Below are 24,830 nucleotides of genomic sequence, written 5' to 3'. Positions count from 1 at the left end.
CACTGCACCTATCTCAAAAAGGTCCTATAGAATGCCACCCAAGGAATTGGCCGAATTAAAAATCCAACTTCAAGAACTTCTTGACAAAGGTTTTATTCGCCCTAGTGCATCACCTTGGGGTTGTCCGGCCTTATTTGTGAAGAAAAAGGATGATAGTTTGAGATTGTGTGTGGATTACCGGCCTCTCAATGCGGTGACAATCAAAAATAAATATCCCCTTCCCCGCATTGATGTTTTATTTGATCAGTTGGCTGGAGCTTGGGTGTTTTCAAAGTTGGATCTTCGTTCTGGATATCATCATATCAAAATCTGACCCTGTGATATTCCTAAAACAGCCTTCTCTACAAGATATGGATTATATGAATATTTGGTCATGTCCTTTGGCCTCACAAATGCACCTGCCTATTTCATGTACCTTATGAATTCGGTGTTCATGCCTGATCTTGACAAGTTTGTCGTGGTCTTCATTGACGACATCCTTGTTTATTCCAAGAATGAGGAGGACCATGCCCAACATTTGCGCATTGTTCTTCAACGCCTCAGAGATCATAAATTATATGCTAAGTTTTCCAAATGTGCATTCTGGTTAGACAGGGTGAAATTTTTGGGTCATACCATATCCAGTGAAGGCATAGCCGTTGATCCTAGTAAAGTACAAGAAGTGATGGACTGGAAATCTCCTGCTTCCGTTCATCAAATTCGCAGTTTTCTTGGTCTAGCTGGATATTATCGTCGTTTCATTCCGGACTTCTCAAAAATTGCTAAGCCTATGACCGAACTGTTGAAGAAAGGAATCAAATTTGTCTGGGATGAAAGATGTGAGAAAGCTTTTCACACTCTAAGGGAGTTGCTGACTAAGGCCCCAGTCCTAGCTCAACCTGATAATGCCAAGCCTTTGACGTGTATTGTGACGCGTCGGGTACGGGTCTTGGTTGTGTGCTCATGCAAGACAATAGAGTCATTGCTTATGCTTCACGATCTCTTCGGCCACATGAGCAGAACTATCCTACTCATGACCTCGAGTTAGCAGCTGTCATTCATGCTCTGAAGATTTGGAGACACTATCTTATGGGCACTCATTGCAATATCTACACACACCATAAGAGTCTCAAATATATCTTCACCCAAGCCGATCTGAATATGAGACAAAGAAAATGGTTGGAATTAATCAAAGACTACGATCTCGAGGTGCACTACCATCCGGGCAAGGCCAATGTAGTCGCGGATGCACTAAGCCGCAAGAGTTATTGTAATTGCCTAACTGTGGAATCTTATGACCAGACACTGTGTTCAGAAATGAGAAGACTAAATTTGGAAATGATTCCCCAAGGCACTTTAAACCACATTTCCATTGAACCAACCCTTCATGATCAAATTATCATGGCGCAACTACACGATGAAGGTATTAAGATCATCAAGCAGAAACTCTCCCAAGGGGAAGAAAAATATAAGTGTTTCCGCCAAGATCACCATGGAATTCTATGGTTCGAGAGCCGCATAGTCGTTCCAAAGAATCATGATCTCCGAAAGCAAATCCTCGAAGAGGCACACCTTTCCAAGTTCTCCATTCATCCAGGCAGTTACAAGATGTATCAAGATCTTAAACAAAACTTCTGGTGGACTAGGATGAAAAGGGAAATTGCTAAGTATGTTTCGGAATGTGATACCTGTCGGCGAGTAAAAGCCAGCCACTTGAAGGTAGCCGGCCCTCTTCAACCTTTGTCTATCCCATCATGGAAATGGGAAGACATAAGTATGGATTTCATTGTAGGATTGCCAAACACATCCCAGAAGCATGACTCTATTTGGGTTATCGTGGATAGGCTCACAAAGACGGCGCATTTTATTCCAGTGCACACTACCTATACTGCCAAGAAATATGCCGAGATTATCTCGATCGCATTGTTTGCCTACATGGCGTACCCAAAACGATCATTTCTGATCGTGGTACTCAATTCACAGCACGCTTTTGGGAACAATTGCAAGTTTCTCTTGGTACCAAACTGATTCGAAGCTCAGCTTATCATCCTCAAACCGATGGACAAACAGAGAGAGTAAACCAAATCCTAGAAGACATGTTGAGGGCTTGTGTTATTCACTTTGACAAGAGTTGGGATAAGTGTTTATCTCTAGCAGAATTCTCATACAACAATAGCTATCAAGAAAGTTTGAAAATGGCACCCTTTGAGGCCTTGTATGGTCGAAGGTGTCGTACTCCTTTAAACTGGTCGCAAGTTGGAGAACGAGTGGTATTCGGACCTGATCTTGTAACCGAGGCAGAAGAAAAAGTGAAGGTAATCCAAACAAATATTAAAGCGGCACAATCTAGGCAAAAGAGCTATTTTGACAAAAGAAGAGATCCCTTGCAATTCGAAGTTGGAAATCATGTATACCTTCGGGTTTCTCCAACCAGGGGTGTACAAAGATTTGGAGTGAAAGGAAAACTGGCTCCCAGATACGTTGGTCCCTATGAAATTATCGAAATTTGTGGACCCGTGGCCTATAGAGTGAGACTTCCTCCGCAACTATCCACCATACACGACATCTTCCATGTTTCTCAGCTTAAGAAATGTGTCCGAGTTCCCACGGAGATTGTCGAACAAGAGGATATACGGGTAGAACCGGACCTTTCCTTTGTGGAATATCCTATCAAAGTTCTGGATCAGAAAGAAAGGGTAACAAGAAGAAAAGTAGTTAAAATATACAAAATCCAGTGGAGTCATCACACTGAAGAAGAAGCCACTTGGGAGACCGAAACTTATCTAAATGAACATTATCGTGGTTTTCTAGCTTCCCTCCAAGGTACACACCTTCCACACTTAGCCTTTTTACTCGAATCTCGGGTCGAGATTCTTTTTAAGGGGGGTAGGCTGTAACACCCCAGGTGTTTCATTAGCTAAACCAGGGTCAGTAGCACCAAATCTTGTACCTTAACCAAGAAACATCGAAACAAATGCATGTGTATGTATGAGTGTGTATGTGTATATGTGCATAGTTCGGAACCCTTAAATAATTTTTAGTCCAATGCAAGTGTGCATATGATTTTGAGTTGGCATGTCACTAACATCACGATAAATCAAAGTCTAGTTGAAATCAAAGTGAGAAAGTGAAGTTTAGCACATGAAATGACGAATCATTTGAATCAAGGTTTTAAAGGTTTTAATTGTGTTCTTTTCAAGTTTTAAAATAAATGTTCATAGAGAATAATTTCAAAAACATAGCTCAAACAATATTTTGCCTAAAACCAAAGTTGTAGCATTTTTGATGTGAAACAACTTTCATGTGCGAATGATTTCGAGTTTCCATACAAAAGTCAAAGAAATTTTGAATTTAAATCGAATCGGGTGTTAACATACAGTTGGCGGTTTTTCAAATTAACTTGTGAACGGAGTCTCGAACCAATTGGTGCCTGAAAGGAAAAGTGTAGAATTCAAAATCCTCTACAATTTTCGTATTCAAAGTTTCTCATGTTTCAAAAAGAATCTTTGAGAAAAATTCGAATTTTGGATCAAACCTCTAATTCTCTCTCTCTTCTCTCTGCTCTCTCCCCTCCCCTGTCCAGCGCCGGCCGTGTGCGAGGCCGCCGGCCACGCGCCGCCCGCCCGGCCAGGCCACCTCCCCGGCACTGGGTTCGCCCAACCCGGCCCCCTCCAACCCGTTCGACCTCGCCACGCGGCACTGCCCCTTGCGCGCACGTCGAGAATGAACGCCGATGCGCCACGGCGACGCCGATGCGCCACGGCGACGCCGTGCCGAGCCAGCCGACCGCCCTCGCTTCTTCTCGCACCCTTGACTCGCCTGGAACCATCCCGCGAGCTCCACGACGCCCTCACCCCTCTCTCCTTCCTCCCTGAGCACGAGCGCCGCGTCCCGGTTGCCCCTCTGCCCAAAAACGGCCGACGCCGCCGCCATTAGCGCCGCCGCGCCCTAGGCTCCCGCGGAGCCCCCTCCTCCGCCCTCCCTCGTGCCCAATAACCCCCGCAGCTAGCTTCCTCGCCCTCCACTGGTACTCCCCGACCTGCTCGCCGCCGCCCCGGACCACCGGACCACCGCCGCCGCCGCCAAACGCCGCCGCCGGAGCTCCTGCTCCGCGGAGCCGCCGCCTCCAACCGTCCCGCGCCCAACCGAGCCCACCCTTGGGTTCCTCTCGACGCCGTGACGCTTTTCCCCCACTTTCCCCACGCCTCCGGTGAGCCCCCACGCCGGATTCCGGCCGCCCGCCCCTCCTCTGTTTCTCAAACCAGCCAGGGACCCGCGGTGAGAAGAAGAAAGAAGTCCAGGGGCCTAGATGCAAGTTTTCCTTTTCCTTTTCTTTTGTTTTCAAAAACAGCAAACTTTGAAAATTCCTAGAAATTCGTAGAAAAATCGGAAAAATGAAAATCCAATTGTTTTGGAATCCTTGCAACAAGATCTACAACTTTCTTTACATGCACATGTTTATTTTCTGTCTGTATTTTAATCTAGGAAAAAGATTAGATTTCCTAGGCTATAATTGTTCTAGGAGTTATACTTAGAATCTATAGGTGATTTTTGGTTGGTAGCTAAGCCATGCTATGATTAGTGTTGTGTAAACATTTTAGCACCAGTTGACCTTTGTAACTAGATGAAACCCTAGTCTTGGCTAGATCTAGTAAAACACTTTGCTTTTTATTTCTGGATGTTCTGACTGTGATATATGTATGAAACTTTTTCTGTGTACTTACAATACTAGATGAACACTACTGTCCAAATTTCATTATTTATAGATTTGTGTAGCTATTTCTTTGTTTTAATGCTTGTTTAGTAGACTTTAATTATGATAAATAGTTTATGTTGATAATAAATCATGAAAATATTTCTGAGTGTTCTTTTATCATAGTATAGCTTGTCCATGGAGTTTGAGCTCCAGTTAATGAATAGAATAGGATCTAAAAATTAATCTTGATAAGCTAATGTATGTTTTGTTTATTTTCTCCTATTTATTTCTGTGCATAATAAATCCTGAAAAATTCACAGTAGCTAATTCATCCCTTTTTAGACCTACTGTTAAAGTTTGAATTTGTTTTATACTCTGGTCTAATGTGTATAATTCGATCTTGTTCTAGGAGTTGTCTGATTGCATGATTTATTCTGGACATTTGGCTACAAGATTTAGGATGAATTTTGCAGTATAGCTAGTTATGTTTACCTTCTGTTTGAAGTAATTTTTGCTGAATTTAATACTATATGTGTGCTGAGTTACTGATTTATTAACTAACCATGGTTTAATTGCTATAGGAAACTACTCCCACTTGTTTAGGAGTTAGTATAGCTTTCTTGTGTTGTTGATCATGATGTCTTGTGTAGTTAGATATGTTAAGTTACTACTCTATAAACGATTGCCCAGTAAAATATGAATGAAAGTGTTTCACTCTTTAACTTCGGGTTTTGTTTGCGTTACACCGTTATTGTGAAATAATTCATGAATTAATATCATCACAACAACTCACCCATGTGCATCTCATATAGATACTACTACTCTCGCTGACGGAACATACGAGCTGGTGGCCGAGTCCGAGAGTGAGCAGCGTGAAGCTCAAGTTAATCTAACTGAAGCTGCGCAAAATCCGAACCCGATTTCGGAAGAGCCCCGATCCAGCTACGCCCAGGAAGGCAAGTCCCGGAGCATGTCCAACTATTTTAAATTTATGCAACTTATTGTTGTTCCTATCTATTTGTGCATTTAAGTTTACAGGAGTTGACTGGAACCTTAGTTGCATGATCCTAGGTACCTATGCTTGAACACTAGTATGTGTAGGTCGCTAGTTGGCTATGCTAAGTGTTCGGTAGAAGTCGAGTGATTTCCTGTCACTCGCGAGAATTATAGGAGTTGGTTGTTTAATACCTGCTGCAACTATAAGGTTACGGGCGGGGCTGTGGTATTTGTGATGCCCCGTCTGTTTAGTGAAATTTGATAAGGCCGCAGTGTGTGGTAGTGGTGGTTAAGCGTTTGAACGTACTAGACACATGCCGAGAATATGGTAATCGGTAAGCTTAAGTACCTGATTGGACCGGCAAGTGGACTTTACTTTCACCTTCTTTGAACGTCGTTTCTCATGCGCGCACATGTGGGTGCAGAGTCGTCGTACTCTGTAGTCGAGGACGGTGACCCTGATCCACAACCCGGAAAGAAAGGGGAAATGTTGCACGTGTGACTCTGGGAGTAACCACGTGACGTGTGTTTAGGTCTGCCTTGCAAGGTTAACAAATTCGATTCGAATCGTCCGCTTCTCACGGTTTGGGACTGCTTAACCCTTTTGCCACATAGAGTAAGAAGTGAAAGATGATGACGATGAATATGGTTGGTTGGATGATGAAAGATAATTGTTTCCACCATGTATGCTATTGGATAGATGCTCACCTAGAACGGTTAATTGAACTAGAACCTGAAAGCTAAAATATGAAATTAAGGATCTACTCTTTACTGCTTTTCGGCAAACGAACTCCTCAAGCCAAAGGCCATGCATGTCTAGATAAAGGGCTAAATATACCCTTAGTCGGGTAAGCCTTGCTGAGTATTAGAATACTCAGCCTTGCTTGTGGCTATATTTTGTTTCAGGTGAAACCTTTGAGGATATGATTGCCAGTTTGACCTGGCCTTGCACTCTTCCGCCTGGTTGGTCCGTGGAGTGGGATGCGTCCCCGGCCAATGATGACAAGAACGAGTGATGTCTTGTATCGGGCTTTCTCGAGACATCCATATCGTCGTTAGTTCTCATGTTTACTTTGCCGCTAAAATAAAGGACTCTGTTGAACTTCTGTTACTTTGGTTTGAAAAGTACTTTGTTAAATTTGGAACTTGGTTTGTAATTCTGTTTTTATGTTAAACTCTGTGGTGTAATATATTGTGAGGTGTTGTAATCTCTGGACTCGCCTTCGTGTGAGTTATGCTGCTTTGTTCGATCCAGTTTAAGTGGTTTTATCGGGATTTTACCCGACAGCACTGCCGGATTGCTCCGTTTTAAGTGCGTGTTAACCCTGATTGTCGTTTTGATGATGGTTAGCGCACTTAAGCCGGTTTATGTCGGGCGGGGCTGCCACACCCTGTGCCTCCGACGGCTGGCCATTAAAATCATTGAGCATCACGTTGGTCTTGATAAGATCAGCAGCAGAACGATCCAATCGGCGCAGTACTGAGTACGACATTAGATTGACCGCGGCGCCAGTGTCGACCAACATCCTGTTCACAGGCTTGCCGTCGATGAAGCCCTTGAGATATAATCCCTTCAGGTGCTTGTAGCTTTTCTCCTTGGGATTCTCGAAGATGATCGGCTGTGGGCCAAGATCCAATTGCGCGACGGCCAATTCCTCCGGTTGGGGCGCCCGAAACTCCGACGGGAGCACGAACACCATGTTTACATCAGCCGATGGCTTTTCATCGGCTCTTGGCTGCTTGGGGCGCCACTCCCTCCTTGGAGGGCGCCTTTCCACCCTTCGCGTGTGCCTGACTTGCTCCACGAGATCCGGACGCGCCTTCCTCAGCACGTCGAGGTACCTTGCTTCTGCCTCTTCGAGATTGCGTAGGCGCTGCACTCTGCACTTCTGTGAGCGGCTGAGCCCGTCGGGGCACCACCGTGGACGATGATACTTGTCTTTCTCTTCTAGCTCAAGATCGTCCCTGGATGGCCGCTTAACATGGTCGTCTTGACGTGTTCTGGGCCCCAAGCGCTGGAACACCGACGTCTCGCCTGGATGGCATCCCCGAGGCCTGCACTCCAAGCAATCATCGATAGTAGGCAATCGGCTCATGCCGGAATTCCAACAGTACCTGAAGAACGGGCAATGCCAGTGATCGCGTATAGCCTGGCGCCTTCCCAGCGTCCTCCCCGTGCGGTGCTCATACTCCTCCTCTTCCGATTCATATCGGCGGTGTAACTTGTACTGATACTGGTATTTTTCCAGAAGCCGATTGGAAGCTGGGAGTTGGTTGCGGATGCGACACACTTGTTCTTCGGTAACATGTTGCTGCTCCGGTTCGTCTTCATCCTGGGGCCATTTGCCAGAAGCGGCCTCTTTCATCTGCTCGTCACGGCGGCACATGGGTCCCACCATGTTAATCTGGAATGCTAAGTTCTGACCATCAGGTCCAAAATCCGACAGCTCCACCACGTTGGCTTGTGGGAACGGTTGACTGTCCACCTTCATCGTGTGTTGGGCCAGAATTAATCGGCCTTGCTCGATAGCCGATTGGATCTGCCGACGCAGCTCCTTACAATCATTCGTGGCATGGGTGAACGAGTGGTGCCACTTGCAGTACAACCTCCCCTGCAGCTCTTGTACCATTGGCAGCTTGTGATTCTCTGGGAACTTCAACTGCTTTTCTTTGAGCAGTAGATCGAATATCTGCTCTGCCTTGGCCACGTCAAAGTCAAAGCCTTTCACAAGCCCCTTCTGTCTGACCCACCTGCACGGGACGGAGTTTGCCCCCCGGGTCCACTCCGCCACAGCCACTTCTTGTTCTCCGCCAGAATCATCGGAATCATCCACTTGGGCCATGTTTACATGGCGCTTGAATTTCTCCTGGTACAGATCAGGGTGGTAGTGTTCATACGCCGTGAGCTTCTGCACCATGTGCGCCAGAGAAGTGAATTCCAACTGAAAAGCCGGATCCTTGATCGGCTTAGCGAGCCCCAAAACTGCCAAATCGACCGCCTCCTTCTCTGTAATGCGCGATGAGTAGCATCGATTCTTAACTTCTCTGAAGCGTTGCACGTACTCCGACACACTTGCCCCTCGCTTCTGCTTGACTTGGGCGAGGTCGGCAATCCCGGCTTCAGTAGCCTCTGAATGATACTGGGTGTGGAACTGATCTTCCAGGTGCCTCCAAGTCCGGATCGAATCTAGGGGCAGTGACGTATACCACCCAAAGGCTGAACCCGTGAGAGACTGGGAGAAGAAACGGACCCTCAGAGGATCCGACACTGAGATCATCCCAAGCTGCGTTAGGTATCGGCTCACATGCTCGATAGAGCTGGCCCCTTCTGACCCGCTGAACTTGGTGAACTCCGGGAGCCGATACTTGGGTGGCAACGGGATCAAGTCATAATCACTTGGATACGGCTTAGAATAGCCGATCGCCTTTCTCTTGGGCAGGATGCCGAACTGGTCCCTTAATATTGCACTGACCTGCTCCACACTCAGAACTCCTGGGGCCGAGGGCTCAGCACTCGGCCCGGTAGCGTACTTCGCCAGCCATGCCTGCTTCTCCGCATATGCTCCTGAAGCTCTTGTACCCGCCAGATGTCCCATGTGCGTAGGACTGATGCTGTCAGGTATATACACGCACGTGTAGCCGTGCGGAATCTCCTTAGGCGGCTCGTTCAGGAATTGGCCTTCTCCAGGGTCACCGCCGATCTTGTAGACGACGTAGATCGACGAACCTTGCGGTCCTGGGGCCGTGAGCGAGTACGACACTGGCGGCCTAGACTGAAGTGAGGCCTCTCCCCTGTGACTCCCCAAGATTGGTCCTGATGGGGAGTGCTGGTTCTTGATCACCTCCTGGACGACACGATGTGCCACACGCTCGAGCTCGTTCACCAGGCTTTCTGAGTGCCGATGAAGCGTGTGAGCCACCATGTAGTTCATCTCCTGGCGCAGGGCTCTGGTGCGCTCCTCTGATGGTACAGACAGGTCAATGTTGTCGAGAGCGCCTTCGGGTGAAGACCCCTTCCACCTGATACCATGGTTGCGGGTTCTCTCGAAAGAGCCGATGAGATCGGCTTCGAACTGAGCTTTGACATCATCATATTTTTGCTTGTGTTCTGGAGTCAACTCTTCATATGTGACAGGTTTGGTAACCGGCGGGATCGGTGCTTGGTCCTGAGGTCCTGTCATCTCTGCGGTGGGCGTTGTTGCTGATGAGGGTCCCACCGGGTGTGCCAAAATGTGTTGTGGGTTAAAACCCACCGGCGAGTAGCGACAGGCAACACGAAGAGCCGGGAGGTCGCCGGGGCGCTGGCAAGCACTGCTCCCTCGTCAACGTCCCGCAATCCTGGCACACGCCGCGGCTTGCTAAGACGCAGGGCGTGCCACCTGACCTATACCCGATCAGGAAGGTGCGAACGTGCTTGCGACGATTTGCCTACAAGCACAGACACGTGTAAACATTAGTCCGAGGCATGGTCGGCTCCCCGGGACGACTCTTGCATCGGCTTTAAAGAGTCGATCGAGTCCCAGTGTCAGATTGGATCTGCATATCCAGATGGTAATGAATAAAGCAAGTAACTGTAAAGCTACTTCAATTGAATCTAACTAATCTAATCCACGATGATAAAAACTTCACTGCTAGATCGGAACATCATACACGTAATTGGGCCTAATGAGCGTAATAAATAACTAAACCTTAATCAGAATAGAGGCCTAAAAACAAGCGAAAGCCGATTCTCGGATCAATTCCCTGTTAAGACTAAGGCAAAGCATCTAATACATCACCGGATCATCCAATCCGTTTACAAGGCCTAACCTAGCAGATATTACGCTGATTTTTAAATATAAGAACAAACCATAACAGATTAGATCTACTAGATGGAAAAGAAACAGGGTGTCATCTCTACACGACTAGTTCCATACAACAAGAATTAGTATAAGATTAAAACATGATCGCGCAGAGATGACATGATATTCGTAGATGATAAGCAATAAAAGCACGATGAATCTACTAAAGATCATGCTACGAAAATCAGAATAACTAGCACTACTCGCCATCAAAAACGCTTCAGTACGAGTAATACCAAGGTAAAAGCAAGAACAACGCTGCCCTGATCGCAAGAAGCGATCAGGGCAGCATGGCGCTTACTTGGATGAAACCCTAGAATTAGGGGTGGCGGTGCGCCGAGAGTTGTTGTTTGCAAACGTGATGACGTCTCCTTTACAAATATCATATGGTACATATTTATAGTCCGGAGATTTGAAAAACAATCTAAACCAACGTGTCCAAATCGGACTCTATACCTAATACAAACTGAACTAAATCTAAAGATACATGGCCCACATGGCCCAAACACTCACGCAGGAGCCGATTCACAAACCTTCTTTAATTCCTGCTTTAAGTCCAACTTGCTCGCGGCCCATTAATTAACCCAGTTAATTTATGGCGATAACGGATGTATTTTCCGTTCTTGTGTGTTTATCTTGGTTACTTTTTTTTTTTGTAGCTGCTGCTACCCCAGCTGCATCTTGATCAATAGTCATCCTTTTACACCTCTTCTGGGCAATTCATTAACCTGGAACACGGCGTGGGCTGAACATTAGTTTAATTTCGATACAGTATATGACATTTCAATAGCAGAATCAGTTGAGGTGTACCGGAAACCAAGACATAGTTGGACATGTGACTGTTCCTGTCAACTGCTGGTAGTACAAACCTCGTCTTGTGTGAAGAACGGAAGATTACAAAGCATTGACTCTTCATCTCTATGAAGGTAAAAACTCGCAGTGCTCTCGCTGGAGAGGATGCAGGAAGTGCCAAGGTGTTTTGCTGGAAGCTTCGCGGTGACATGGTTTCATCGTACAGGGACCTTGATCCAGCCATTGGCAAAGGCGATGACGAGGATGACGAAGGGGGTGGACATGCCGAAGATGATGATGTAGGGCAGGGGCGTCTTCATGGGGTTCTCACCCTCCCTCTCCCCTGCAGTCTGCCAGTACCTGCATTCCATCATCCCACATGGAGTGAGTGAATCAGTCACAGCTCACAGGCTGCTTTGAGAAGGCAGGGTTGCATTAGCTTACTGTTCGGGCTCCTCATCCCTGGTGATGAACTTCTTCTTGCCTGGAGGCTTCAGCTCCCCATCTCCACCTGCGTGCGTCACTCTCCCAATAAGCCTTGTTTCCCAGAGCAAAAGTAAAAGAGCTAGGGAGGATTGAGGAACCATACCAAGCTTAGCTGATATCCTGGCACGCCTGCTGATGACGCGATCACGGAACAAACTGGCACCTTTCCTGGGCGATGGCTGGGCAGTGAAGGCAGCGCCGCTGCCGACGGCGAGGAGGGAGGGAGCTACCTTGGCCATGGTTGGGCTGGTGTGGAAGAGAAAAGAACTCTCCTACCTTATGAGCATCACATGATGTAGTCGTGCATGTGACGGCGTCCAAGAGGACAGGATAAGGCGGGTGCTATCCTGGCTCATTCTCTTCCAAAGCACACAGGCCAAGGCTCACAGATTGTGGTGACGTGGTCCAGCCATATGGAACCACCTCTCATGCCAGCAGTTGGTGGCTGTCACTTAATATCACAGATGGGAAATATTCTGGATGGCAGACAGAAGAAACCAAATTGCTAACTGCGGTAGGAATGCTTCATCTCATTTTTCCATTCTAAACAGAACACAGGACATTAACTTAAGTTGATTGAATTCGGTATTCTGATTAGCAAAATGTGTCAACCATGATCAGCACAACAACCTTCCCTGGTAACAAACACGACCTGGCTAAAAGATTCTCACAGAACAGAACCATATGAGAAATCGGAAGAGCATTTGTTTTCATACTGGCAAAACAATTAAAAAGAGGCACATCATAAATTCTTCCATTTAACAAGAAGAGAAAAAGAACTTTGCAACCAGTGGCATGCCCAGGGCCTGGCGACCCTGGGCACCTGGCCGGGCTCCGGTGCAACAATTGTAAGATGCTAGCCATCAAATCTATAGTTCGTTAGTCCAATTGGAGATAAGAAGAAACAATTGCCGTGTGATTTGCCTGGGCTCCATTCGAACCCTGGGTCCGCCACCGCTTCTGTTTGCACCTCAGGAGCTACCAGCATTTTTATTATTGGACTGGGATTCTGATATGATATATTTTGCAACATCAGCACAGCAGGTAAGCTTATCAGCCTTGTCATCAGGGATCTCGATGGAGAACTCTTGCTCAAAAGCCATAACAAGCTCCACCCGATCTAAGCTGTCCAAGCTCAGGTCCTTTTGGAAATCTGCTGTCTCAGTCACCTGCAAACATTGACACAGCAAATGTGAGCCAGAGCTTAGACGCAAACAACACAATGATACTGCAGTAGATGTACAATTTGTAGAGCTGCTTAATAAGAAAATGCTAATTTTCCATAGCCTATCATCTGTATTACGGGTACGGGTAGTTTGCACCCAATTAAAGAGGAATTAGGTCCCATTGTCCGTACCACTTGCAAAACAACATAATCATAAATATGTTCTCTAAAACTGATTAGTTCTTTTACTTTTGAAAGCATTTAACAAACAAAAAAGCAATTAAGATACTCCTGTGATAAACACTCTTAACATTGTCAACCATTGTTACATACTTATGCTGTCATGAATCATCATTGCTTCCTCCATGTGCTCTTTTTATTCCTACACACCCTCTCGTGAACCTAATTATGTGGAGAGATCCAGTACTGTTGGCTTAGAGTTGGAATGCTGCTCTTCTCAATCTAGGTCTTGGATTTAAACAGGTTAGCCAACAACTTATGTATGACCTTGCCGAAGGACCAAGGCTGTGTTTAGTTCACGAAAAAGCTTGAGTTTTGGTACTGTAGCACATTTCGTTGTTATTTGACAATTAATGTCCAATCATGGACTAATTAGGCTTAAAAGATTTTTTTTCTCGAACACGCAGGAGAGATTAGGCTTAAAAGATTCATCTCATATGAAACAGTTAAACTGTGTGATTAGTTATTTTTCAACTGCATTTAATGCTCCATGCATGTGTCTGAAGATTCGATGTGATGGGTATTGTAGGAATTTTTTGGGAAATAAACAGGGCCCAAGTCATCTTTGATTACATTTTACAGTTAAAAGTTTTGAAGATACCATATCTAAAAGAAAATCCTGCAAATATTATATTACGAGCTTTCAGGAATTTATCTCTACTTGCAATGGTCAGGCAATGACAGAGAATATCCATGCATGACAGTATGGAAGTAATCTGTTGAGTATCCATGATTTCAGCATGACATTATGGAAATAATCTGTGACAGAGGGTGATGATCTATTTGTATGCTCCTTACACTTCCATTTCCACCAGAATGTGTTCTGTTACACTCAGTGCTTTGGATATTCAGCTAATTCAGACAACAGATGGAATGGAACATCATAAAATAAAATTTTGCTGTAGATTCACAGAAAATATCAGCACATAAGAGCATGAGCCTACCAAGAAAATATGAGTAAAGAGGAGCTAGTCATGACCCCTTTTGATCATTTGTATCATTTTATCAAGCTAAAGGAAAGTAATTTCATGGTGCTTGCTACAAGACAAATGTATCTGTCTCAATTAGGATACACAAAATTTTATACTGACAGTACTTATCAGCAGCTATGCTGATTTCTTTTTTGAAATTGTTCACTTATTGTATCATTTTATTTTTGAAAGAAAATGGCAGGAGTTCTGCCTTTCAATTAAGAAGAGCTATGCTGATTTCTGACATGCTCAAATTCAAGGGAAATGGAGGCATCAATCAGTTTCTGGCAGGCATAAATGAAAGTTTCCTATTCTAATCCTGACCAATTTAAATTTATACAAGATTACTTATCCGAAAAATGTACAATATCCAAAAGAAAAAAACTTTAAACAAGTTCGCCAAAGGCATGATTTCCTCAATCATACTCTGACTATTCTCATGCCACGGATCAGTTTACAAATGCAAAAGACGCATGCATCCAATCACTGATAACAACATTACTTCACAGAAAGCAGATTGTTAGAGACATCTTTCTTGAACTGAAAAGGGTGTTAGCATATCATTACCCATAATCCATTCTAGCTACTCAGTTCTGTATTATAGAGTTAGCTATGAGTCCATTTCAGCTCCCTTTCTCCTTTTATTAAGAATGTTCCAAAAGTTCAGCCCCCATGCTTCATGCGATAACCATGACATTTCATTCTTGAATGCCACTCACTGCTGTAAGACCAGAATACGAAATATCAACACACCCATGCCAATCTACGTAAGCAGGAATTAGCAACACCCACGAAGCCACAAGTGATAAATGCGCTAGCATCATTAGGGCAGTCCCAATGCAGACTCCACTCATAGAGTCTAAGCCTCAAAGACTCCATCACAAGAAATTATACTTCCCAATGCAAAGTGTGTTACTTTAGTTTATATGGCCCACTTGTCTCTCTCACATTCATTCTTGATTTGCGTGAAGATTTGGAGTCTTGATTTCTCTTCCTCTCTCTCTTCCATAAATATACTGTCACATCAGCAAAACACAATAAATAGGAGGCTTAGACTCCATGGTAGAGTCGGAGTTGGGACTGTCCTTATGTATCGTAAGGGCATTGGATAGAAACAATCTTTTGATGGTAATCTTATTGTTGCTTTCAACGATTACAACTACCATCCTAGCAAAACTAGCAGCTTAAATTGGACTATTGATGTAAGCACTGACATCCATTATGTCTCCATTCCATTCAATTACTGCACAAATGGGAGTGCAGGAGGCAGGAGCAAAGCTGCTCACGAAGAAAGAGACAGAGAAAAGGACGATGATACTAGCATAGCAGAGGCAGGAGCCCCACCTTGTCGGCGTCGATCTTGTCGAACTTCCTGACCAGCTCAACGACGCGCGCCCTGACGGCGCTCTCGGAGCCGGAACCGCCGTCTCCGCGGCCGTCCGCCGGCGCGCTCATCCCCCGCGCGAACCAGCACCGCGCCACCGCCGCCGGCCCCGGGCCGCCTCCACGGGCAGCGACGGAGAGCGGCGCGCGGAGCCGCAGGTGCTGCAGCACAAGGGCTCGCGCCGCGTGCATCTCGCTCTTGATTCCTTCACTGGATTCGATGGAATAGATAGACGATGGAATGGTGGAGGCAAGCAAGAAGAAGAGTTTGGAAGCCGCGGCAGCCGGCAGCAAAAGGGGAGGCGGCGGCGGCGGATTCTGCCACGTGCGGCTCGCGTCGCTGTGGAAGCTGGAGCCTGGAGGTGACGACGGCCGGCGCAAATTGTGAATGTGATTTTGGGCCTGATCGTGAAGCCCAAGGCCCGATGCTTCTTCCTCTCGGCGGGGCTGGACCTCGTTCATTTTGACCGACGGGCCCACGCGACGGAGGCTCAACTTTCAGCCTAGGATATGTGTGGTCGCAACAGCTATGTTATGGGCCAAGGTAGGTTGTATATTCGGCCTAGTTGGGAGTTGGATTGTTTTCTTTGCCGAATCTCAGTTTTTTTTCTTTTGCTTTTTCTTTAGTGTCTATTTTGTGTTTTTTTTACTAGTTTATAATTATAAAAAAAAGTTTAACGTTTTATGGATATTTTGGCCACGTTCTTTTCCTTGTTACTTTAAATTGTTCGTTCGCATTTTTTAGATGCTCCATGGTGTATGATGTGCACATGGTTTCAACTTTCAAGGCTTCGCTTACGGACGGTTGGCAGAGCATCCAACTCGAACCCATTCGGCCATGGGTTTCCATGGGATGATGCTGCAGGGTTTTCACCACCAAAAATTAGCTCGACCACATTGTTTTGCCGTGCAGACCCGGGAAATGCCCTCAGGCTGTCAAACACCCTACATGGTTTGTGAGGGTTGTGTTCTTTTAGAAACGCAAAGCAATCAGGGCTGGAGCTCAGACACCCTGATTTTTTTTCTTCTAAAAAGTCAGGGCTGGAGCTCATTATATATTATATCAGTCTAAAACTGATGAGGACAACTTCTCACTTGAAGCTTGAGCTGCTTCTTTCATTTTTCCGAGATCCCGCTTCCTAGGAAATGTTGGTTTCAGAAACAGGTAAAGTTGCTGCTGCGACGTCTCAGTTTCTTGTGGGAGCCATCCACGTTTGACACATTATATACCTCTTACTTAAATATTCAGAAGACACTCGTGTATCCTCATGGAGGGAGTACCATACCAGAAATGTACATCAGTAGCAGAACAAGATCAGAATCATCCGTACACTTTGCATTTCACAAACCACAAGTACGGGTGCACCAAATTTTACCTAACTTCGTTCTTTTTATTGGGGGTAGAGATTTTACTTTTATTTGTTACATGCACATTACGTGCCTCCTACCCTCAATCCAATTTTGCACGTATAATCGGGGACGTGCCCAGTAAATTTCGCTAGTATTAACAACTAATAATCATGTCCATGTACTTGGGTCATTGGGTGCATAGTTCTCTTAAGGCATTGCATACTGCAAAAACTTTTTGTTGCATTCAAGTGAGCTTTGGTACGTTAGATGTGATGTGATGTTTTATTCAAGCGAAGTCGGCCTGCCTTGCTTGCTTCGCTAGACCTAGACTGTCAACCTTCTCTGAATTAAAAAAAAAAAAGACATGGTCGGATGGTCCGATGAAGTTAGCTTGTCTTGCTTGCTTGTTTTCTCTAGTCTACTGTCTGCAACCTGCAGCCTTGTTTGTGGTTCTCTGAATCTAAGCACCTGGTCTTAGTATTATATATTCAAAAACTTCAACTCCCTTTCGCGGGTATGCACAAGTTTGTCATCTTCAAGTGTTATCTGCAATGAAGTAGCGACTAAATTGTCTGAAAATTTATGCACAAGTCGTCACTGCACGTGGGTCCAGCCACTCGTCGGGCCCACGCGTTCGACTGCAGAGGATCTCAATCCCCGCACAGCACCTCCCACCTAGGCAGCGACCATGGTCCATGGATAAGAGAAAATCGATAGGCAGAAGAAACAAAAAAAGTTGCCATGACGACGATGGCGCTGCCGCTACCGGTGCCAAATCCACTCCCAAGCAGCAGCCCAATCCTCCGCCCCCGCTGCAGCACCGCCGCCGCCGCAGCCGCAGCAAGAACCCCTGGTGTCCAACCCCTCCCCGACGAGCTCCAGCTCGTCGCCGACGTCCGGTCCCCGCACAACCACATCCGCGTCGCCGACGTGTCCCCGCGCGCCGCGGGCCACCCGCTGGCCGGCGCCCGCCTCCTCCTCCTCGACGGCCCCGGTAACATCCACTCCCTCTCTTTCCCCCGCCGCGCCCACCGCTGCCCGCTCACCGCCACCTACCTCGACGCCTTCGCCGCGCTCCCGCCGCTCCTCCCGCGCCCCTCCCTCGCCGTCCTCGGCTTCGGCGCCGGCTCCGCGGCCCGCGCGCTCCTCCACTTCCACCCGGGCCTCTCCGTGCATGGCTGGGAGCTCGACCCCGCCGTCCTGGCCGTCGCCCGCGACTTCTTCGGCCTCGCCGAGCTCGAGAAGGACCACGCGGCACGCCTGTTCGTGCACGTCGGCGACGCGCTCGAGGCCGAGGCGCCGCCCGGCGGGTTCGGCGGCGCCCTGGTCGATCTGTTCGCCAGCGGGAGCGTGCTGCCGGAGCTCCAGCAGGTGGACACATGGCGGCGCCTGAGCGGGATGGTGGCGCTGGGCGGGAGGATGATGGTGAACTGCGGCGGCGGGTGCGTGGAGGCGGAGGAGGAGGGGAGGGATGGCGAGGCGGTGAAGGACGCCACCTTGCGGGCCATGGCCACGGCGTTCGGGGAGGGGAGGGTGTCGGTGATGGACGTGGATGGGAGCTGGGTGGCGATGACGGGGCCACCCGTCACAGCGCCTGAGGCGGCGGCAGCGTGGAAGGCGCGGCTACCTCCAGAGCTTCGGAATTTTGTTGACATGTGGAGGCCGTATAATAGCAACTAGCCGGGAGATTCTTCACTCTTCTGTGGCTGGTTTCAGTATTTCAGTAAGTGAGCACACATCTGAATTATACTTTTGTTTCAGTCAATGTTCATATTTTGCTGAAGCAAGCAAAAAACACCTTATGGTTCGTTTGAGGATGCTTACTTGGCTTGTTAGTTTTGATTTACCAGCCAGTCAAAGAGGTTGTACCTATAGGCAAGCAATTGAAACCATACTAAAAAAAATGGAAAAAGAAAGAGATTTTTTTTCCATCACAGGGCACCAACACTCCCAAATAGCTAAATAAGTTCTACAGCGTATTTCAGGCTTTCAGCTGGCAGCAACAAGAGAGGCTCCAAAGATCTAGCTCAGCGGTAGGTGTTCTTGTTCTTGTTTGACTTCCACTGCATCACCAGGTACGCCACTGCCTCAGGAATCGTCCCTTTCCGACCCTCCTTCTGGTTCCACAGCTCGGGTACGGGATCCCTCTCGAAGGGGCTGTACTCGTGCATTTCAAGGAGGGCCTTGACAACTAAACCGTGCGCATCCTCACCAAATTCAGATTTTAAAGCTTGCAGCTTCTCATGATCTTCCTCAATTTTTTCCTGTAGGGTCAAATTAATATTAGACCACAAGCATCTTTCACCACATCCCTATCACTGTAAACAGGAGTTCACCAATGCCTACCCAAAAGAAAAAATGAGTTGAGGTACTTTTCAACAAGTCCAATATTGTCAGGATAGGGGAATTATCAAGGTAGCAGTGCAATCCATTCGGTTAAGGTTCAAACAGCCACCCAATCCGGGAACTGTTTCTTAAAACACTAGAAGGAACAAAGCACAGACATGCAATAGCTCATGATTTACGAAACGAGAAGCAATTGTCAAAATAAGTAACAAGTAAACTGTGCAGGGAACTAGGTTAGAGCCAGTATGAATCTGGTGCAAAAAAAAAAAAAGGCCCCAAGATCCAACCATGCATATCTGGTCAGTTTGACCCGAAAACTAGAGAAGGCTCTGGAGCAGCAGATAGTATCAAGAATTACAAGTAAACAAAGGTTTATCTTCTTCTTTCCTTCAGCATCAATATACCATTCTGGCTGTCTAATCTCATGCTCCCATTTTGAATATATAAGTGTGAACTCCACGTCAAAGTCATCTTTTGCTATTCTTTCTTTGCGTGCATCATGAAAAGCTTTCTGATCAAGCTCGCCCATCCTTTTGACACCAAAAAGCATATTCGATCGAGCTCCTAACTTTCCTGACCTTTGTTCAAGGCCTGCAATATGAGTAATTTGTTCTCAACAAACAAAGAATCAACATACAAGTTAACACAAATAGAAAACCAAGTCAATACTCATGCATACCCTTATCATCTCTTTCTTGGCCTCTTCCAGATCCTCACTAGCTATTCTTTCTTTATCAAAACAGGTCTGGTTGGTATCCTTAGCATCCTCTATTTCCTCGTCTATCTCTACAAGTTTTTTACGCATCTCATCAAGCTGCTCCTGCAATTTTGTATCTTCCTCAGCTCCCGTATGCTTCCTAACCTCTAACTCCCCATTCAACTGTTCTCTTTCCAGTTCAAGTTCATGTTTAGAATCCAATTGCCTTTCCAGATAGGTTAGCACCCTCAAAGCATCATTTGTGTCCTCCTGCAATTCTTGTTTCTCAAGGAGACGAAAAAGTTCATGATGTGCCTCTATCTGCTTCTGGATTGCTGAATTAAGACTCTCCTTCTCTTTTGCATTCTACAGAAGTTTAAACAGCATATGTTGGTTCAGATCCAATTCTTTAGTGACAGAGGAAAGGTTTTTATTATTCATATTAAGCTCCATGAAAACAGAAAGAAATCTACCTTTTCTATGTCTTCTTTGAGCTTTGTTTTGTCCACAATATTGCTTTTGGATGCCAAGTCTTCAAGTTGCTTACGTCTAGTATCTTTTTTTTGTTGCCAGATCATCAGTTCTTTATCCAATCTACGACTGTCCTCGATCATTTTGCTCATTTTTTCACAAGCAGCTTGTTGGATCTGTATTGTCCCTGTTCATCAATAAAAGGATATACAGTGTCAATAAATTCGGTGAGCAAAAGATGAACCATGCTGCGATAAAATTTAATAAGCTACGCTGTGTGGTGTGTGGTTATATGTTGTGCATTGTACACGTTCACTTTCTTCTCTCTACTGCAATGATATACAGTTCTCTTACGTCCTTATCAAAAAAAGTTCTCTTGTATATTCAAGAAAGAATGCTGATGATTTTTTTGCAGATTTACATGTGGAGCGTAAATGATCATTTTCGTATGCAGTATGCTCTAAAGTAAAAAGATTTGAAGTATTCGTACTAACTATGATTGTGCTCTTGAACCAATCGATCTTTCTCCTCCATCACCCTACGAAGTTCAATGGCCTTTTGATCTTTCTTCTGCTCCAGTTTCCAGATATCTTTCTTCTCCTCTATTTGGCAAACATAATTAGCTATACAGCTCTTGATTTCTTGTTGTCCTTCACGTTCCTGGTCACCAACACTTCTTAGACATCCATTTTTCCTTAAATGCTCCCCAATTGGCCCAGGTGAGTGATAATCGTCAAATCTTGCAAGCCATCCATAAGGATAGTCCCTTCTACAGTCTTCTTTGTTCCAATCCACCTTACCATATTTATTCTGTATGAAATGGGTTTCAAAGTCCAATGCATCATTGAATCCACTCCAATCCATAGCAAACTTGACGATAGCGCAGAGTATTTGGTCTTTGGAATTCCCAAGAATTGCAACTTCAACAGGTTTGAACTTTGACAGTTGTGTGCTTAGCCTATCCCCTTCTGTCAGTCCAGGAGGTAAATTAACCAGAATTCCCATCCACGGCCATACACACTTATCTTGTTCATTCTTTAAATTCTTTGGCACGACAGCCAGTTGCAATGACTTCCTGATGAGCTGGCTAAATTCCTCTCCAAATACATAGCAAGTGCAAGATGTGCTGCCCTCTCCTTGGCCTTGCGCTTAGAAGCAGATCCTATATCCGATGCGTGCTGCAGCAGGTCCTTCAATTTGTAATCCTGCTTCTTTTTTCCCAGGCAAAAGGGGCATCGAAAAGCTTTCTCGCCATACTTAACTTTCATTTTTCCAGCCTGCAGTTGGGCATGGATCTTCTCCTTGTATTCGGGTATATCTGAATCACTAATATCAGATTCCTCAGCAGAGCTATTCTCCATTGGAATTTGAAGATAGTGAGAAAAATACCCTGTGGATGAACAAATAAACAAACAAGATGTTAGTGTTATAAACTGATTTAATGGTAATATCGGTAAAGCAAACACTTCCTGTTACAAATTGAATGGAAAGCTAAGCTTGGAACTTGGAATTTCAATCTGATAATACCGAACAGTTTGTGAAAATTTTATGTTTCCTTTCACCTTTTGAGTCTTTGTCCCAATAGGAATATGTACGCACCCTACAAATAGACTTTTTAACACAGATAGCAACCATCTGTGATCTGTGCAAGAATGGGACAAGTACACTGTACATATGGAACATGAGGAAGACTATACGTTTCCACATTGAATCTAGTGAAACGCTGCAACATATACATGCGGTTCATAAAATTTGCTAGTCCTCTAGTTTGAACATTGCCAAATTCCGCGAAATACCATCACAAAATGAAAAGAAATCCCCACGACATGAAGTTCTCAGACCATTGCACACAAGAAAGAAAGGGGGGATTCATCAAGAAGAAAAGCCGTCGTAAAGCGATCAGAATAATTTACCACGAGGACTGGTGATGTGGATACCAAGAAGTCGGAAACCAGCTAGGAATGCGACGAACCCTGACCCTGATCAGCCTGCGGATTGAAAAGAAAAAAAGATATAGGAGCATACAAGTACAGCAAGAGGAAAGGAGCCTGGGGCATTTGGTTGGACTAATAAACAAATAAAAGAGCCCGTTCCGGAGTTCCCCCGTCATCTAACACAGGAATTCGGAACCAACGATCTCCGGGTGTTCGGGGACACAGATCGAGACACATGGAGGAGACAGGGAAGCCGCATATCTTTCGTGTGAGTGTGAGGGTGAGAGAGAGACCTTTGGCAGCAGCGACCGTCGTCTCCCTGTGCTCTGCTCCGGGGCCTAGGGACGACGGAGCGGGAGGAGGAGGGGAGTCTTTGTGTTTCTAGCGTGATGAGAAGCTGCTGGAAGGAGGAAATGCGACGCGAGTTACCAGGCGGCGGCGGTCGCTCCGTCTGCCATTGGCACTCGCAGCCAATCGCCTGGCTTTGCGAGAGGGAGAGGTATTGATGTACATGCAGCCCACAGCCTGTGAGTCCGCTCGAAGCACCACCAATTTGGTCCGGACCAAGCACGGCCCGGCCTGCTCCCCACCGTGCCCGAGCTGGCCCGGCCCGTCAACCATGCCCGGGCTTGGGCCGTCACCCTAGCCCGTGGGCTGTCCCAGCTCGGCACGGAATTTGAAAGCCAGCCCGATAGCAGCCCGCCTACCCATCAGCATCCCAACTCCCCCGGCCCAACAACCTCCGCTCCCTCCCTCAGTTCATCTGCCCGACCGCCCCTTCGCTGACCGCCCCACGCCCCCACCCCTTCCGCTCCCCAAGCAGGCACCAGCGCCACTCGCGGCTTGCGCTTGCCTCATCGCCCGCTCCGGAGCTCTCTGCTCTCCTAACTCCCTGTGCTCTAGATCTCCTCCTCCGGCGGCCGACACTACTCCCCCCTCTCGCTCCCCCTAACCCCTCCTCTCCTCCAGCTCCTGGCTCCAGATCTCCACCTCCGGCGACGGCTAGCGAAAACCCTAGCAAGCGTCAGTGTCTTCGTAGAGCGGACGAGGAAGAAGAACCCCAGGGGCGGTCCCCTCCTACTTGCTGGATGCGGGCCTGGAAGATCTCCTCGCGCCCGCGGCGGCCGATGCGCTGGACCTCAAGCTCGGCCGCGAGGTGCGTGCGCTCGATGGAGAGATCCTCGGCCAGCGCATGCTCCTCGCGCAGCATCTTCAGCAGGCGGTCGTACAGGCGGCGAGGGGGCTGGCCGGCGGCCGCCGGCGGGTTGCGGCGTGCGGGCGGCACGAGCACGGTGGAGCCACCGTGTTTTTTGGGCCTGCCCGGCACGAAATAGGCCCGTGGGCCCGTGCCTGGGCCGTCGGCGCAGCCTGTGGGCTGACCCGGCACGGCCCGCTAAGGAATAGGGTCGGGCCAAGCACGGCCTGGAGATGACCGGGCCGGGCCGGGCCGGGCGGCCCAGATGGACATCTATGGAGAGGAAAAGCCCCACTCCCCCGTTGTGTTGATGGCTTGCGCTGCCGCTGTGTTGCTGGCCAGTCCGTTCAGTTTCGTGTAGCCTTCAAATTTTATTATTTACTAGAATTGTACTTTCTACATTTCATCTTGGTGTAATGATTAAGGAGAAGGACTTTGCTTATCATCTCATTAATTATAACTCCTCGATTTAAATGTTATCTATACATGCACCAATCTTTTTTCTAGAAAAATTACTCTGCACGAAAATCGAACAGTCATCTCTACTATTCCCTAGGACTCAACTCAAATAGGACTATCAAAAGAGAATAATTTAATTTTAAAAATAGAACTACCAAAAGAGAATGGAGTAGTATCATCTAATTAATTAATAATCGCATAGAGAAGGGTATGAAGCCAATCAAATGCTTAAGTTGATATTATTTTTCTAATTGCAACGCATGTAGAGGATCTAGGGAACCAAATAAATTGTGCGGTCTTCAATCACAACTACTATAGCTAATTAGAGATAACTTTGGTCAGTTTTTCACTACTATTAATATGTCTAAAATTTTCTAAACCATTTAAGCTATTAGTATGCGCTACAAAAAAAATTTCGCGACCATACCTAGGCACGTATTTCATTAAAAGGAGAGTACGCGCTACAAAATTATCTTCTGGCATCTAAAAGGACGGAAGAATGATGCGGTACATCTTCAAAGATAAGGCAAAGCATTCAAAATACAGACATTGAAGAGCAAGCCTGCAACTTCCTCTTCTCTTACCATGTGTAATGCAGTAAGGGCAGTCCCAATGGACAATTTCCATGTTCAGTTTCTAAGAGAAAAATAGCATAATTAATGATCTTTAGAAACTATCTTCTCCAACCCATGATTTCTATAGTAGTTTGTATATAATGAATCACTTAAATACATCATAAAAAAAGACATGGATCTGCTGTGCATGGAACACAGTGGCCGCCGCCACCACCTGCCTGTTTGGGAGGTCACCAGGGAGAAATTTGCCCCTG

The 24,830-nt window shown here is 46.5% G+C and overlaps 4 protein-coding genes across 13 annotated transcripts; 1 reads left to right on the top strand and 3 right to left on the bottom strand.

Annotated features, from left to right (window-relative positions):
• Window positions 1–10,858: 10,858 nt before the first annotated feature.
• Window positions 10,859–12,188, bottom strand: LOC120691331. 3 transcript variants are annotated; one of them, XR_005682181.1, is made up of 4 exons: window positions 11,894–12,126; window positions 11,749–11,815; window positions 11,323–11,664; window positions 10,859–11,240 (listed from the first exon to the last, which is right to left on the bottom strand). XR_005682181.1 is itself a non-coding variant. In XM_039974372.1 (3 exons), the coding sequence occupies exons 1-3, from the start codon at window positions 12,027–12,029 to the stop codon at window positions 11,520–11,522; spliced, it is 348 nt and encodes a 115-aa protein (XP_039830306.1). In that variant the 5' UTR covers window positions 12,030–12,188; the 3' UTR covers window positions 10,859–11,519. The 3 variants fall into 3 exon arrangements, 1 of the variants encoding a protein (XP_039830306.1); XR_005682182.1 differs by having other exon boundaries at window positions 11,382–11,664; XM_039974372.1 differs by having other exon boundaries at window positions 10,859–11,664; window positions 11,894–12,188.
• Window positions 12,189–12,352: 164 nt separating this feature from the next.
• On the bottom strand, window positions 12,353–15,911 carry LOC120691330 (acyl carrier protein 3, mitochondrial-like). The gene is made up of 2 exons (XM_039974371.1): window positions 15,511–15,911; window positions 12,353–12,959 (listed from the first exon to the last, which is right to left on the bottom strand). The coding sequence occupies exons 1-2, from the start codon at window positions 15,739–15,741 to the stop codon at window positions 12,762–12,764; spliced, it is 429 nt and encodes a 142-aa protein (XP_039830305.1). The 5' UTR covers window positions 15,742–15,911; the 3' UTR covers window positions 12,353–12,761.
• A 1,671-nt stretch (window positions 15,912–17,582) lies between these two features.
• LOC120690312 lies at window positions 17,583–20,774 on the top strand. 8 transcript variants are annotated; one of them, XR_005681707.1, is made up of 3 exons: window positions 17,583–18,622; window positions 18,885–18,932; window positions 20,516–20,774. XR_005681707.1 is itself a non-coding variant. In XM_039972917.1 (2 exons), the coding sequence occupies exon 1, from the start codon at window positions 17,641–17,643 to the stop codon at window positions 18,577–18,579; it is 939 nt and encodes a 312-aa protein (XP_039828851.1). In that variant the 5' UTR covers window positions 17,583–17,640; the 3' UTR covers window positions 18,580–18,622; window positions 18,875–20,766. The 8 variants fall into 8 exon arrangements, 2 of the variants coding, with proteins under 2 accessions (XP_039828851.1, XP_039828852.1); XR_005681705.1 differs by having other exon boundaries at window positions 18,875–18,932; XR_005681706.1 differs by having other exon boundaries at window positions 18,875–18,974.
• On the bottom strand, window positions 18,927–23,557 carry LOC120688796 (protein INVOLVED IN DE NOVO 2-like). The gene is made up of 6 exons (XM_039971168.1): window positions 23,407–23,557; window positions 21,486–21,803; window positions 20,908–21,381; window positions 20,416–20,600; window positions 19,925–20,308; window positions 18,927–19,163 (listed from the first exon to the last, which is right to left on the bottom strand). Exons 1-6 carry the CDS (start codon window positions 23,555–23,557, stop codon window positions 18,927–18,929), a joined length of 1,749 nt encoding a protein of 582 aa, XP_039827102.1.
• Between the last annotated feature and the right edge of the window lie 1,273 nt (window positions 23,558–24,830).

The sequence above is a fragment of the Panicum virgatum genome, chromosome 9N (genome assembly GCF_016808335.1).
Source record: "Panicum virgatum strain AP13 chromosome 9N, P.virgatum_v5, whole genome shotgun sequence".
NCBI lineage: Eukaryota > Viridiplantae > Streptophyta > Magnoliopsida > Poales > Poaceae > Panicum > Panicum virgatum.
Note: the sequence above shows the minus strand (reverse complement) of the source record. Positions and strands in the feature narration are given on the sequence as shown.

Bases quoted from the DNA above. Each gene is read 5' to 3' on its own strand.
- LOC120691331 (XM_039974372.1), bottom strand. From the start codon at position 12,029: ATGGCCAAGGTAGCTCCCTCCCTCCTCGCCGTCGGCAGCGGCGCTGCC. The intron at 11,816-11,893 runs GTATGGTTCCTC...TGACGCACGCAG, and splicing joins CAGGATATCAGCTAAGCTTG to GTGGAGATGGGGAGCTGAAG. The intron at 11,665-11,748 runs GTAAGCTAATGC...GATGGAATGCAG, and splicing joins AGGGATGAGGAGCCCGAACA to GTACTGGCAGACTGCAGGGG.
- LOC120691330 (XM_039974371.1), bottom strand. From the start codon at position 15,741: ATGCACGCGGCGCGAGCCCTTGTGCTGCAGCACCTGCGGCTCCGCGCG. The intron at 12,960-15,510 runs GTGGGGCTCCTG...CAATGTTTGCAG, and splicing joins ACAAGATCGACGCCGACAAG to GTGACTGAGACAGCAGATTT.
- LOC120690312 (XM_039972918.1), top strand. From the start codon at position 17,641: ATGACGACGATGGCGCTGCCGCTACCGGTGCCAAATCCACTCCCAAGC.
- LOC120688796 (XM_039971168.1), bottom strand. From the start codon at position 23,557: ATGCTGCGCGAGGAGCATGCGCTGGCCGAGGATCTCTCCATCGAGCGC. The intron at 20,601-20,907 runs GTTAGTACGAAT...ATTGATGAACAG, and splicing joins GGTTCAAGAGCACAATCATA to GGACAATACAGATCCAACAA. The intron at 20,309-20,415 runs GTAGATTTCTTT...AAACTTCTGTAG, and splicing joins TCAAAGAAGACATAGAAAAG to AATGCAAAAGAGAAGGAGAG.